This window comes from Hyperolius riggenbachi, chromosome 2, assembly GCF_040937935.1.
Source record: "Hyperolius riggenbachi isolate aHypRig1 chromosome 2, aHypRig1.pri, whole genome shotgun sequence".
Lineage (NCBI taxonomy): Eukaryota > Metazoa > Chordata > Amphibia > Anura > Hyperoliidae > Hyperolius > Hyperolius riggenbachi.
Window position 1 is genome coordinate 111,843,968 of NC_090647.1, and position 14,990 is coordinate 111,858,957.

Sequence of the window (14,990 nt, forward strand, 5' to 3'; positions counted from 1 at the left end):
TAATGAATTAAAATGAAGGCAGCGGCAATGTAACAGATGAAGCCGCCGCCTTCGTCACTTTTCTGCCCTCTCTCAACTATAGAACACTGCCAGCTGGGGCTGGGGGGGACACGCGTGTCCCCCCACAGTCGTTTGTCGCAAACAAGCAGGGTCCCCTTACATTGCCGCCACCTTCATTTTAATTCCATTAAGTGACAGTTCCAGCCACTTCAAATACAATGTATTAGTTGCCATTAACACTGTATTATTACGTTTCATATAAATGTAATTAGCGCCACCTGCGGCGGTTCCATTCACACAGTACTACGTGAACTAAGTATGAATGAAATTAGCTACAACAGCGTCACCTGCCGGATGCGCCCGGCTAACGGATAAGTACCGAGGCATGTTATGAGGCAGAAAACATGCCTCTGTGTCCCATCTGGAACTCCCAGCACCGCCTCAGGTTCTCTTTAAGGCATTGTTCAGTAGGAACCCAACGTGTGCAATTGCATGCCATCTGGGCCGCCGTCCATTGCAGTGAATGGGTCAGCGCTGCGATATGTCTAATGCATGCAGTGCGATAGTGCATTGCAATGCTGTGCACTGTATGCTCTTCTGATATTCTTGCTGATTGCACCCCATACACGTTGCTGAAATGAGCACTACAACATGTTTAGTGTGAACGAGGCCTAAAGCAAACCTGAAGTGAGAAAATTCACTCAAAGTTTGATACAGTATTTTCCTTCAGAGAAGGAAGGCTCTGGCAAGCACAGAGGTTTCTCGCTCCTCTGTCCAGCCTGTTGCTCCAGTGCTGTCCTCTGGTGTAGCTGTTTGACATGTTGAGTCAAATCTTTTTGAATCTACTTGTGTCCCCATGTAGTTCTGAGGACTAGCGCATCCTGCTGGGCATGCATGACAGGACAAGAGCATGCCCAGTGGGGATATGCTTGTTGTCAAAACTACTCGGACACAAATGGTTCCAAAAACCCAGTAGTACTCAGAGGACAGCGCCAAAACGATGGACCAGGCTGAGAACAAGGAAGGCTTTAAAGTGGATCCTAGATAAACTTTTACTCATTGCATAATAGTGTTCCTTACATATAGTTTATAGGGCATTCCTCGAGCCAAATTTAAAAAAAAAAAAAAAATATATAATGGTTTTAATACCCGAATTCCCTATAAACTAAACAAGCCTTGCCCACAGCTTTTCCAGAGTGCCATGTTACTCTGAGCTTTAGTAGCAAGGGCTTATGGGAGCTCAGTCTAGGCAGGAGGGAGGAGGAGATTACTAGCCAGAGATTTCAGAGGAAGAGGGAGGAGGGGAGTGATGTTTTCACAGGCTGAGGGGTGGAGCTGCAGATCAGCTTGCCTGTGTGTAATGATCACAAGTATAACATGGCTGTTCACAGGAAAAAATAATCATAAACTGTTAAAGCAGTTTGAGCTAGATTTGTTGTGTAAACTATCTAAACTTTTAGATACGATATATACTGTATATAGACAAGTTACTAGTTTATAGTTAGTTTTTCATCTTTGAATTCGCTTTTAACCCATTTAACAGCAATGCATCGTATTAAAACGTCATGCTTTTGCCTGTTTATGGCAACATGACGTTTTAATACGTCGCGCGTTCCCGCCGCCATTACCGTCGGGATCCCGTGCTGCCTGGAGTGAATGGACTCGACCGCAAACAGCGGCTACGTCCATTCACAAAAACAGGAAGCTGTTACATTTGAAGTGTAAAAAAAAAAGTGACCACTTCCTATACGGGAGAGTGTTCACTAGAGCCATCTTGTGGCCAAAAAGTATATTACACATACATACACAAGTACATACACACTATTAATAACTTCCAACCCCCCCCCCCCCCCCCCCCAAAAAAAAAATTGTAAATAAAAATTCAACTTAAAATAAATAAATAATAGTTGCCTTAGGGACTCAGCTTTTTTTAATCTATATTTTATGGGGGGAAATTAATTTTAATTTATTATATAGGGCTTGTAATTATGGCCAGAACAAAAAAAAACAAACAGAAAAATAACACCTATATTTCAAAATAATATATTGTCGCCATACATTGTGATAGGGACATAATTTAAACCGTTTAATAATTGGGACAACTGGGCAAATAAAATGTTTGTTTTAACCACACGAGAATGTTTTAATTTTACAACTATAATGGCTGAAAACTGAGAAATACATTTTTTTTTTCATTTTTTTAGTTTTTTTCCCCATTAAAACGCATTTAGAATAAAAAAATTCTTAGCAAAACGTACTACCCACAGAAAGCCTAATGGTGGCAAAAAAACGAGGTATAGATAATCTTTCTTGTGATAAGTAGTAATAAAGTTATTAAGGGAAGGGGGTGATTGAAGTGAAAATTCACTTCAGGGGGTTGATACTTAGAGTAAAAACCCTTGGGGTGAACTGGTTAAGGTATACTGAGCTTTCCCCTCTACTAAAAGTATCAACCCTGAAGTGAATTTTCACTTCAATAACTCTCTAATTTTAAAATGTTTTTTCCTTCCAGGATTACCCAAAGAACAGACACCCTGGCTGGAGTCGCGGATCTGTGGCTTATCATGCAGGTAGAGATACTTGGAAAGCAGACCTGCTGTCTGTACATAATTCAGAAGTGAGCTTTCTCTCGATCCTGGAAGAAGAGTAAACACTAGTGATTAGGTTGTTAAATAAGATGCAAGTAATGATGGTAAATTTACTCACATTTATTCAGCCTAAAAATGGATGAATCAAATGCAGCGGCATTAATTCCTAGTCAAGCTGCATAAGATTAAAATGAAAATGTGTCATCTCGGAATTCTTTGCATCTCATTGTCCATCCCCACAGGTGAGCTAATCTCCGTATGAATTATATATATACAAAAATAGTGGGCACAGAGCATATGGAGTATAACTACCATACAGACATATATGCAATTGTACAACCCTCCCCTTAAAAAATCACAGCTAGAGCAGGCAACTAGACTCTGATAAAGACAAAGTTCCATCCAGAAGTGCACTTTTTTTTGGCAATAGTTTTTTAACAACAGAAAGTCTTGCAGTGTACATGAAAAATAAGCCATAGAATTATACAGGCTAGAGTGTGACCCAAGGCAGTGAAAATTTGCGTAGCGTAATATGTACAAACTGTAACGGAAAGTAAAATTAAATCCTAAGATAAAAACAAAACAAAAGAATTTTCCTAACCACACAATTCCAGGTGCACGAAATTCCAGGAACAACCGCACAATAGATCTAACTTTAACCAATGTTCCAGTAATGGCAAAAAATAAAGTATCATTACTGCTAACCACTCACCCCTCTCACCTCCCCGAGATCCCCCCCCCCCCCTAGAACATTCCGGTCAATCAAGCCCTACATGAGCCCATACGGGATACACCCTTTGTTGCAGGGGAAACCCACTCGTGTGGGGTCTAACCATTCGTATATTTTCAATGAACAGCGGACCACGAGGGTCCCAAACAGCAGAGAATTTATCTTTTTTTCCTGAGCAAACGACGACAACTCTTGAAGACATAAATCTCTTGAATTCTCTCTATAAGTGAATCTCTGGACAGAGGGAGAGCTTTCCACAAACTGCACACTTTCCCCCCCCCCCATTTTTTGACCCAAATGTATAACGTTGACCAATCAGGCAGTTCTCCTCCAAACAATGCTTGATGTTAGCATGGACCCATCCGTATGCTAGGAGAGCAAGCCTCTAAAGCTGGTCACTCACTGCTTTTAAAAATGCATAATCTTCATAGGCTGCCTGTCTTCAAATCAGTTATACAGTGTTATTATGGCCTCTTGAAAAAAAGAATCGTAAAAAAAAAAAATAAACAATGCCGCAAGATTTCTGACGTGTGGCAAAAGGTTCTCAATGTGCACTTTATAAAAAAAAAAAAAAAAAGAAACTTCTAGAAAGAATAAGAGTTCTACACCTCTTTCTGTAATTTAATGTAAATGTTCATCTTCCCATTTCAATCTGCAACAGCTATGACTATTAGACCGTGCCCTACTCTACCCAGTGTTGCCCCAGTAACTCCCAGATTCCTTTATGAGCAATTGGCTGCACATGGCAGGATCCACTTGGTTGGTGGCCAAAATGTTAAAGGATAACTGTATTTTTCAATGCATTTAAAAATACCTGTCCGATTTGGTCTGCAGCTTGCTGGAGTTATAACAGGATCTGCTAGAGGCCACTATTGGAAGACTGAAAAGGGGCTGCTCAGATTTCCACCTCACAATCGATATCTCAACCGTTCGCCTACCTCTCAGCCCGCTGTCTGGGTGTCACCTTTGACTCTGACCTCTCCTTCATCCCCTACATCCAAAACGTCGCCAGAGCCTGCAATTTCCACCTCTGTAATATCTCCAAGATCCATCCCTTCCTGACCCCAACACTACCAAGCTGCTCATCCATGCCCTCATCATCTCGCGCCTTGATTACTGTAACTCCCTCCTTTCTGGCCTCCCCTTGAAACTCATTGCCCCCCTTCAATCAGTTATGAACGCAACTGCAAGACTCATCCATTATTTGCACCGCACCGCTCCACATCCACATCTCCCCTCTGTAAATCCCTGCACTGGCTCCCTATCCGTTTCAGGATAAGTTTCAAGAGTCTATGTCTGGCAAATAAATCTGTGCACAAAACCTGCCCTACTTACATCTCAGAGCTTGTTCTCAAGTATATGCCAGGTCGTCTCCTCTGATCCTCCAATGACCTTCGCCTCACTGCCCCACGCATTTCCCATTCCCATGCGCGCGCCTGCAGGGTTTCTCAAGAGCCGCCCCCACCCTCTGGAACACCCTTCCACCACCCATCAGACTTGCTCCCTCCTTCAACACATTCAAGCAAGCACTCAAAACCCACCTCTTTAAGATGGCCTACCCACCCCCTACAACACAGTAACTTTACTGAATATTTATTCAACAGCCCCACCTAGTGTTTCCATCCCACCCCCTTATATTGTAAGCCTCTGGCAGGGTCCTCCCTTCCCTAGTGTATTCTACAGGATTGTGTGCTCCTTTCCTATGACAGCCTGCACTTGTATTACTGGGCCTACCTAACCGGCCCATATCGCATGATCATGTATTTTGTGCCGTTTTCCTTGTATAACTTTTTGTTCTATTTTGTATAACGTTATTTCTGTCATCCTTGTATCGTATATTTATTGTCCAGCGCTGCGTAATATGTTGGCGCTTTATAAATACAATAAAAATTGTCATTGATTTGAGTATATGCAGAATAAAGTAGGGCACCTCAGGACATGCACCTGTTCATCAATCTGTATCTTGCTCTTAGACAGTGTGCCTTCATTACAGATGATGGAAAAATATTCCATGGAAGTGGTGTTGGAGATCCATTTGGGCCTCGTTGTTACAAAGGTGATATCATGGGCTGTGGAATCATGTTTCCGAGGGACTATATATTGGACAGTGAAGGTATAAGCAGCACGTGGAGGCAATAGTGAGTTGCCCTGACAGTTTGTACATATCTGTAATACAACTCCCTGGTTGCAGGAGAAAGCGACGACAGTAGTGACATGAAGGAATTGAAGCTACAGACCCGTGGAGTGCGGAATGTCATGTATCTCCGGCGCGAGCAGCAACAGGATGAGGATGGGGAGGAGGAGGAGGAAGAAGAGGAGGAGGAGATTGAAAGAGAGCATGAAGGCAGGAAAGTTGTGGTAAGTTATGGCCTGTAATGTGAGGGGAATCCAATCTGTCTATTTCAGGGCTTCCCTACCATGTCCTCAAGTCCTGTTAACAGTGCATATTTTGCAGAAAACCACAAACCTTCACAGGTGAGTTAATTAGTGTCTCAGCAGAGCTGATTAACTACCTTTGTGGATTTCCACAAAACATGCACTGTTGGTGGGCCTTGAGGACGGGGTTGGGAAGCCCTGCTCTATTTGACCCCTGAAAGTAGTAGTCCAGAGGGCTCTGACTTAGTGATTGTCATGTCTAGGAGAAGTCATGAAGAAGCATGTGATTTGTTTGATCAGCTGATGATAATACATCCTGCTTTAGCACATGAGCATGACTAGCAAATCAGAGCTTCCATCACCTGGCCAAACTGATCACATGCTTCTCAATCAGAATCAGAATCGTTTATTTTCGCCAAGCATAACTGAGTTATGCCCGGAATTGGATTTGGCACAACACGTAACTCAAAAAAAAAGACAGACATACATAAAAGGTTCACAGCATAGAGTAACAACAGTAACTATTTACAATGTTTGTTCATGACCGATCATCCTGTGGTTCCTGTCCACACACAGATCCTGTCTTACGTAGGGTTAGTCAGACTTGAGGGATGGACAGATCGATTTGGCGGTGTCACAGCTCAGACCGTGACACAGTGTCCTTGATGGGGTTGTAGTGCTGATGGGAATATTTGGAGGGAGTTTAGGAGGCTGACAGCCGAGGGGAAGAAATGCGTTCATGTGCCTCACGGTCCTTGTTGAGATGGCCTGAAGCCTCCGGCCCAATTGGAGCAGATTAAAATAGCGGTTTGCCTGGGTGGGAAGGGTCGTTTGCGATCCTCAGTGCCCTAGATTGCACCTTGTGTTGTGTAGGTGGGCAAGTGAGGGACGGGGTCTCCCAATAATCCTCTCCGCCGTCCTGATGACCCTCTGTAGTTTGCCCTTGTCGCTGTCGGTTGGCGCCGTTATGCCAGACCAAGATAGAAGTGCAGAGAATCGATTCAATAGTGGCGGAGCAGAAGCTTGTTAGAACCTCCTGGGCCATGCCGAATTTCCTCAGTTGGCGTAGGAAGTAGTCTCTGCTGGGCTTTCCACTGGATAGCAGTGATGTTGGGTCTCCAGCTGAGGTCATTGGAGATGGTAGTGCCCAAGAGACGAGCACATGGTACTCTCGCAACCTCCATGCCGTCGATAAAGATGGGAGGTGGGGTGGAAGTAGTCTTCCTGAAGTCTATGATCAGCTCAACAGTTTTAGTTGTGTTTAGCACTAGACTGTTCTCCTTACACCACTGGCAGATTCTCTCCACCTGCTGACAGTACTCTGGACATTATCCTTGGTGACCAGGCCGACAATGGTGGTCTCATCAGCGAACTTGATAACCTTAATGGAGTCTGCCTTGGATCTGCAGTTGTTCGTGTAGAGGGAGAACAGCAGTGGCGACAGGACACAGTCTTGCGGTGCACCAGTGTTTGTCATCACAACTTCTGAGTGGATCTTGCCCAACTTGACGACTTGTGTCCTATTAGTAAGAAAGTCTGTGATCCACAGGCGTAGGCCAGGATGGACACCCAAGTGCAGTTAGATCTTCCTGGAGGATGCGTGGGCAGATGGTATTGAAGGCTGAGCTGAAGTCCAGGAGTAGCATTCTGGCATACACGTCCGATTTGTCAAGGTGATCATAGATGTGCACCAGGCAGATGTTTATGGCATCGTCCGTGGACCTGTTTGCCCTGTAGGCGAACTGGTAGGGGTCGAGGAGGCGCAAGGTGGAGAGTTTCAGGATGGATAGGACCACCTGTTCCAGGGTTTTCATGATGATGGCCATCAGTACCACAGGTCTGAAGTTATTAAAGGGACACTTAAGTCGAACAAAAAAAAATGAGTTTTACTCACCTGGGGCTTCCAAAACCCACTGCAGCTGTCCGGTGCCCTCGCCGTCTCCCTCCGATCCTCCTGGCCCTGCTGGCAGCCACTTCCTGTTTCGGTGACAGGAGCTGACAGGCTGGGGACGCAAGTGATTTTTTGCGTTCCTGACCACAATAGCGCCATCTATGCTGCCATAGCATATATCATATACCATATAGCAGCATAGAGGGTGCTAATGTGTCTGGGAACGCAAAGAATCACTCGCGTCCCCAGCCTGTCAGCTCCTGTCACCGAAATAGGAAGTGGGTGCCGGCGGGGCCAGGAGGATCGGAGGGAGACGGCGAGGGTACCGGACAGCTGAAGGGGGCTATTGGAAGCCCTAGGTGAGGAAAACTTTTTTTTTTTTTTACTTAAGTGTCCCTTTAGGTTCGGAAACGCCCTGCTCTTGGGGACCGGTATGATGGTAGACCTTTTGAAGATCCAGGGACCTTGCCTTCTTTTAGTGACCTGGAAAAGATGGAGCAGAGGACGGGAGCAAGTTGCCGAGAGCAGGTTTTCAAGCACAGGGGTCAGCCTGTCTGGGCCAGAGGCTTTCCTGGAGTTTAGTGTTGACAAGGAGGTGCAGGACCTGGGTCTCTTCCACCACCAAGGGGGGGGAGTTGGTCTGTGGCTTCGTTCATAGGACCCGGAGGGGGAGTGGGTGTTACTAGGTGCTCCCCAGGTGTTGCCTGGCCCTTAAACCTGCAGTAGAATTTACTAAGATCCTCCGCTAATTCAGTGCTGGGTGGTGCCTGTTGGGGGTGAGGCTTGTAGTTTGTGGCAGCCTTGAGCCCTTTCCATACAGCCCGTGAGTCATTTGAGCGCAGCTTGTGCCTCCATGCGTTATCCTAAACATGACCATTACTACTCTGCTTCCTACAGCTCCTGTAAACTGTTGCTCCAGTGTTTTGGGAGTGGGTGGGGGATTCAATTTTTCCAATAGCAGATACTGATTTCGGTAAACTAAATATTGAACACTCCTTTTACTTTCACATGGGAGGCTACCAGATACTCCATTGTAAAATAGGTAGATTTCATGTAATGTAGACCAAAGTTGAATGTCTGTGTAGAGATCTATCAGTATTGGTTGTCTCCTCTCTGCAGGTATTTTTCACAAGAAATGGAAAGATCATTGGCAAAAAGGAATCCATTCTGCCTCTGGGTGGCTTCTACCCCACCATAGGGATGCTGAGCAGTGGGGAGAAAGTGAAAGTGGACCTGCACCCGCTGAGTGGGTGATCAAGTGACGGCATCGGGAGAGCACACTGCATTCTTCTGTCATCTTTCCCTTCTTCCATCTCCCTGGCCATGCACGATTTGCACGTGGGCTTGTGATAGTGCTTCTTCGTGTCTGGAAATGTGTCTCAGTGGCCCTTGCCTGTGATTGTGCCTCCATATTTCTCCATGCCTGTAAGTTGTGGCTTGACAGGTGACATGATGGTCCAGGAAACAAGAGCGAATGTCTGGAATCTAGCTGCTCTTTCACTTACACAAAATGGCTTCCTGTTGCACACTAGGAGCACTACAGCTAAACGTTGAATGTAGAATTTATTCAGCTTGAATCCCTTCTATGGCTGGCTTGCGATATTTAACCTTCTTGAAAAGTTGGGTTTAGTTGAACCATATTGGTTGAATTGAGCAATTGGAACAGTCTTGTCTGCCCTTCTGGTTGAAAGTGTAACTTATTTCATATTTTGGAGAGAAAAACCAGAGGGAATGAGCTGCCTTCCTAATAGGGGCGGTGTGCAAGCTGGGTAATTTGTTTATAAGCTTCTTATTGGATGTCCAGTAAAAGATGCTGAGATCCCTCAGCATTCATGAAGAAATTACGAAGCCATTTTGGGTGGATTTGACCCTTTGTCTGTCAAGAAGTTACTTGGGTAAGGGTAGAGTATATGTGGCTTTTGCTAGTGCAGTTGAGCCATCCTGTTATAGGATTGGCTGATCATTACAGAGTATCTAAGAAGAATCCCCCTTCCACTACTATTCTGTAGGGTGGGCTATAGGCTGCATGTGGTGCTGATTTTTGGCTACATGCTCACATCATGGTGATCCATCTATATGAACATGTCAAGAATCCTTATGTGAGCATCTTATCTCAGGCAATCTATTTTCTATTGCTTATTGATTGCAGAGTAATATCATATACTGTACATTTACTAAGACATATATTCTTGCGTGGCCTCTGAAAATTAGCTGTTTATTATAAGTGCTTATAACACTTACCAAAATAGACTGCAGCAGCCAATCAGATGTCACCTGTTGTGACAGCACTTTAACATATCTAACAAGTTAGGCAACAGAAATCGGCCACTCATTTTAGGGGCCTGATTTAAAGTGCACCGAGGTGATCCTCGAGTCAGATGGATAATTGCCTAAGAAGGAAGCCTCTGGATCCTGTAGAGTAGGGTGTCAAACTCAAATACAACATGGGCAGAAATTGAACACTGGGACAAAGTCGGGGCCAACCTCAATGTCTATTGGCCACCTTCCACTTTTATAAAGTTCCCTGGTGTCTAACTCCCCTCCAACCCATATACATTTCCTCTGTGTTTAGTGGTCCTTCTCCTCCCCTATACAGTTTCCTGGTGTCTAGTGGTCCTCCTCCCTCCCCTATACAGTTCCCCAGTGTCAAGTGGTCCGGCTTTTTCCCTACCTTCCCCAAATGGCTTCCCTGGTGTTCTAGGGCTTCATTTGCATTATAGCTTCCCTGGCAGTCTATAATGGACCAAACATAATGCAAAGTGGGAAACCACTTGGGGGCCAAATTTGAATGCTCTGAGGGCCAGATTTGGCCCATGGGCTGGAGTTTGACATGCATGCTGTAGAGGCTTCCAACACCATCCTTCGGCCTACCGTTGCTGCTCACAGACCTCCGAAAGAAATCATATAAGAGCTTGTCAGATTTCTCATCACAACCGCAAGCATGGGTGTGGCTGTACTGCGCCTGTGCAGTAGTAGCTCAGCACTACTGGTCATGAGTGGTCGTGTATGAAGAGGAGTGGTGCCCGGATCTTCTGGGGGGGTCCTCGCTAGCGGTGTTTGGGATGCAAGGACACTGGAAGCCTCTGAAGGATCCGGAGGCTTTCCACTTCTTAGAGAGACTGTGGCTATTTTGCCTGTTAGCTGGAATTGCCTTTCGTAGATCAGCTCTACTGAGCTGCCTGTTGTCTGGTATGGGGGGGGGGGGGGGGGGGGGTAGAGCTCTGAGGGACGCACAAGATGCGGCCCACTGCTTGGAAACCAAATGGCAATCAGCCGAGGACCTGACAAATCAGTAGACTGCTGGAGAGTGGGCCGCCTATGAAAGGGAACACATCTATACTTAGTGGACTGTCACAGATTATTGCTGTGGGTGTCAAGGCTACTGTCTTCCAGCTGGTAAGCCTAAGTGATCATGAAAACCTGGCCCTTTACTACGTATCTGCTTGCAATATATCCAGAAAGGGTGTCCTAGAAAACAAACAAAAAAATGGGACACAGTAGTGAGGTATATGGATCTGCCATATATATTTATTTTTAAACCATACCAATTGCCTGGCAGCCTGTGTTGCTGTAGAATCTGACACCAAAAACAAGCTGCTGCTAATACAGGCCAGACTTTGATGATGCTACTCCTTCTGGGTCTGTGTGTAACTGAAAGTATTGGACACAGAATCAGCAGGCAGCTAGGAAACTGGCATTTAAAAAGGCAGCCTTCACATCTTTTCACTACAGTGTCACTTTAATAAACCCAGGCCGGGTTTTCCAAGTCATTTATGTTCAATTCGTGATAACCTCAGTAAATCGGGTCCAGAATGTTTTACAGAGATCTGTTTGTTTTCCCTGTATTAAGAAAGTATCACGTAACGTTACATATTGCCTATACAGCTTTAATGCTTGTATAATCGTTGTGTGTTTTTTAGCTGAATATTTCTGGAGAGCTGTGTGTCTGGCCAGCTATGGGGAGCAGTGTTTAGCTATCTCTGTTTACTTGACAAGGCTGTCAGGCTGTCTTGTTTTCACTAATAAGTAATTTATCACGGCCTGATATGTAAGGAATATCTTATTTATATAATATGACATAACTACCTCTATTTCTGCTGCTATGTCTTTTGTACTATGGTGTGCTGTCAGTATGTGTTGGAGTGGGCTGCCCAGATATCTTGTCTGTTGTGATGATTGGTGCAATCCTAACAGTCTCCCAAATCACTGCAGAGTGGATGATGTATGTGTAGTCCTAGTCCTGTTGTCTGTATCCTCTGCTGTCTGTCCTTCTTCTCAGTCTTCCATACTCTTCGGTTTAAAGCAATACTCCAGCCAAGTAGTAATGGAGGGAGGCGATATTAGGAGACTTGGAGGATGCAAGAGGTGACATGTTAAGATTAGGGATGATCATGGAGATGCAAATACTACCGAAATTATGAAAATGTATGCAGTTTGAAAATGGACCAATCAATTTAAACCCAGGTTTAAATTGATTGGTCCAGTTTGAAGCTGCATATAAATTTGCAGATCTCTGATCATCCCTAGTTGAGATAGACGTGTATGTACAGTGCCAAGCACACAAATAACTAGGCTATGTTCCTTTTTTATTTCTCTGCCTGAAAGAGTTAAACATCAGGTATGCAAGTGACAGTCTCAGTCCAGTCGTGGCCTGGTCAGACTACAGCGTAACCCTTAGGCTTGGTTCACACTGCAACATCTCTTTTCAGCGCTAGTGATTTGAAAAGCTCTTGCTAATACAATGCTATGGGTGAGTTTTTTATAAAATCCTATTGCTCAAGTGAGAAAACACATTAGCAAGTGGTTTTAAAATTGCAAGTGCTTAGAAAAAGCTCTTGCAGTGTTAACCAACCCTTACCGATAAGGAATTACAGCCACAATACTTTTTTTTCTACCTGAAAACACGAACGCACGCATGCCTCCCAGATTGATTATTTTACACTGGCTTTAGAACATTCAGTAAACAAACATTCTGCAGAGCTGCACCAGCCATTACTGAAGATGTCGCCACCTGTGATAAATTTCAGAGTGAAAATCTGGATGAGGAAAGATTTTGGAATGGTTAAACGCCCATTCCAATTTCACTACAGTTCCTCTTTACATCCCAGCACAGACAGAGAAGGGGGTGGGGTGTCCTCTGACAATACAGCAATTTGCAGGCGCACTCTACAGACACAACGATCCATAAGGCCACATACACACATCAGACCATAGTCTTTGGAAAATGAAAGATCACAGACCAATCTTACCACCCTTCCTGTAGTATAAGAGCCATACCTACACAGTCTATTCTATGGAGCTGAACTCCACATCAGGAAAAAATCTTGGCAAGATGCTGCACACACGGATCTGTACAGACACAAAAGATCAGTATCTGCAAAAGATCTGTTCCTGCCAAAGATCCGTTCCTGCAAAATGCAATGATAGTCTATGAGATCTGCAGATCATCATACACACATGATTTAACTGACATTCATCTGCAGATCAAGCAATCTGCAGATCTGAAAATCCATCCTGGTGGATCTGATCTGCAGATGAATGTCAGTTAAATCATGTGTGTATGATGATCTGCAGATCTCATAGACTATCATTGCAATTTGCAGGAATGGATTTTTGGCAGGAACAGATCTTTTGCAGATACTGATCTTTTTTGTGTCTGTACAGCATCTGTGTGTGCAGCATCTTGCCAAGATTTCTATCTGATGGGAAGAGCAGCTCCATAGAATAGACTGTGTAGGTATGGCTCTCATACTACATGAAGGGTAGTAAGATTGGTCTGTGATCTTTCATTTTCCAAAGACTATAGTCTGATGTGTGTATGGGGCCCAAAGAGTGTCATTTCTGTGTGCAATGGGAGTAATGCCTGGGACCAACTTGCAGCGTTTTGCCCTCACACATTCATTTCCTGATCGTCTGCAACTCGCAGCTCTTGGCAGGAGTATTCTTTTTAAACCTTAAACTTTTGTTGCAGCAAGAAAGGGAAAAAAGGTGAATATTTAATATAAGAAAGTGTCCTATATAGTTTAAATCGTATTGCATAATTGTACACTTTTGTATATGCGTTTTGTAAACCTTGCCTATCTTTCATACTTTGCTTTTTACGCACTTTTATCATTTTCTTACCAAGAAGGTGGGTATAGACATGGGATTGTACTATCCTCCTGAGTGGCTGCCTGCTTGTATCTTGTACCAATAGGTGTAGTCTACAGTGCATAAGCCAATATGCAGCATCCTAGCTGCACAACGCTGCTAATAGCTTGTCATAACTACAGATGGTCAGGTGCAAATAGCTCTGCTTTGCATGCAGCTTGGAATTGGGCCAATCAGTAACAGGAAGTGTTACCCTGGATTTGGAGTGCCTCTGAGGCGCCCCGAATGCGGCTATCAAACTGCAGCAGCACTTTACTTGGCCTGAGGAAGTGGGCTAGATCTCACAAAACGTGTTGCCTGTGCTTGTTATTAAATATTGCTACCTAAAGTGAGTTGTTGTCTGAGGTAAGCCACCTCGGCTTTTCTTAATTGTACTGTTTTTAGACCATGTTATATCCACTGCGCGCCTCTTTACCTCCAATTAAATAAGCATTACACCATTATGAACAAGCATACAGAGTAAAATAATGTTATAACACATTACGACTGGCCCAGTTTCGAACTGCTTACAATTTGCTTGCAATTAGCATGCAAGTCAAAATGTACATCCCACCTGATTCCCTCTAGTGATAACTGTCGCTGGATACATTCTGATTGGCTGTTATCTAGATATCAGCAACTGGACATATATCAGATAGGGTCCTGTTGTGGATTGGTAGAGCGTCAGGAAACTTGTGTGAAAGCACACAGCACTTTCTGTAATTTATTTTTCCACCATCTGTTTGTCATAACTCTTCAGTGTACAAATATGATACTTTCATGAACTCTGTGCTGTCCATTATGTGAGGCCCCAGGGTACTTGGTTGTCAGGAATACATTTTGCATTACCTGTCTCCCATGATGCAGTGCATTGCGCCATGATCTGCTGTACCATCTCTCTGCATATTGTAGTAGCGGAGGAGATGATGCATTGCTCCATTATCTGCTGCACCATCACTCAGCATGTGGTAGCAGAGGAAATTATGCAGTGCAGTGCTCAGTCTGCTGTACTCTGCTACAACTGCATGTTGTAGCAGCAGAGATGAGCACACAGGTGCAGTCACTATGCAAATTTGCACCTACCCCCCCCCCCCCCCCCCCCCCAGGCAATGAGGTTGCATTGATCAATGGTGATTTTGTAGAGCAATGTTGTGTGCGGTGTGTCAAGTTGGTATGGAGCATGTTATAGAGGATCTAAATGAAACTGGACATTGCAGTAGAAGTACCTATCAAGATCACTAAATACTCCCAGTGATACTTGTATACAACTGTATAT

The 14,990-nt window shown here is 44.3% G+C and overlaps 1 protein-coding gene across 1 annotated transcript in view; it reads left to right on the forward strand.

Moving 5' to 3' along the window:
* Positions 1 to 10,789, forward strand: part of SPRYD3 (SPRY domain containing 3) — a 46,446-nt gene extending 35,657 nt beyond the window's left edge. The window contains exons 8-11 of the mRNA XM_068267235.1: positions 2,513 to 2,570; positions 5,312 to 5,431; positions 5,510 to 5,676; positions 8,705 to 10,789. Coding sequence (XP_068123336.1) covers positions 2,513 to 2,570; positions 5,312 to 5,431; positions 5,510 to 5,676; positions 8,705 to 8,839 — 480 coding nt within the window. The 3' untranslated portion in view covers positions 8,840 to 10,789. The remainder of the gene's footprint in view (positions 1 to 2,512; positions 2,571 to 5,311; positions 5,432 to 5,509; positions 5,677 to 8,704) is intronic.
* Positions 10,790 to 14,990: the final 4,201 nt, after the last annotated feature.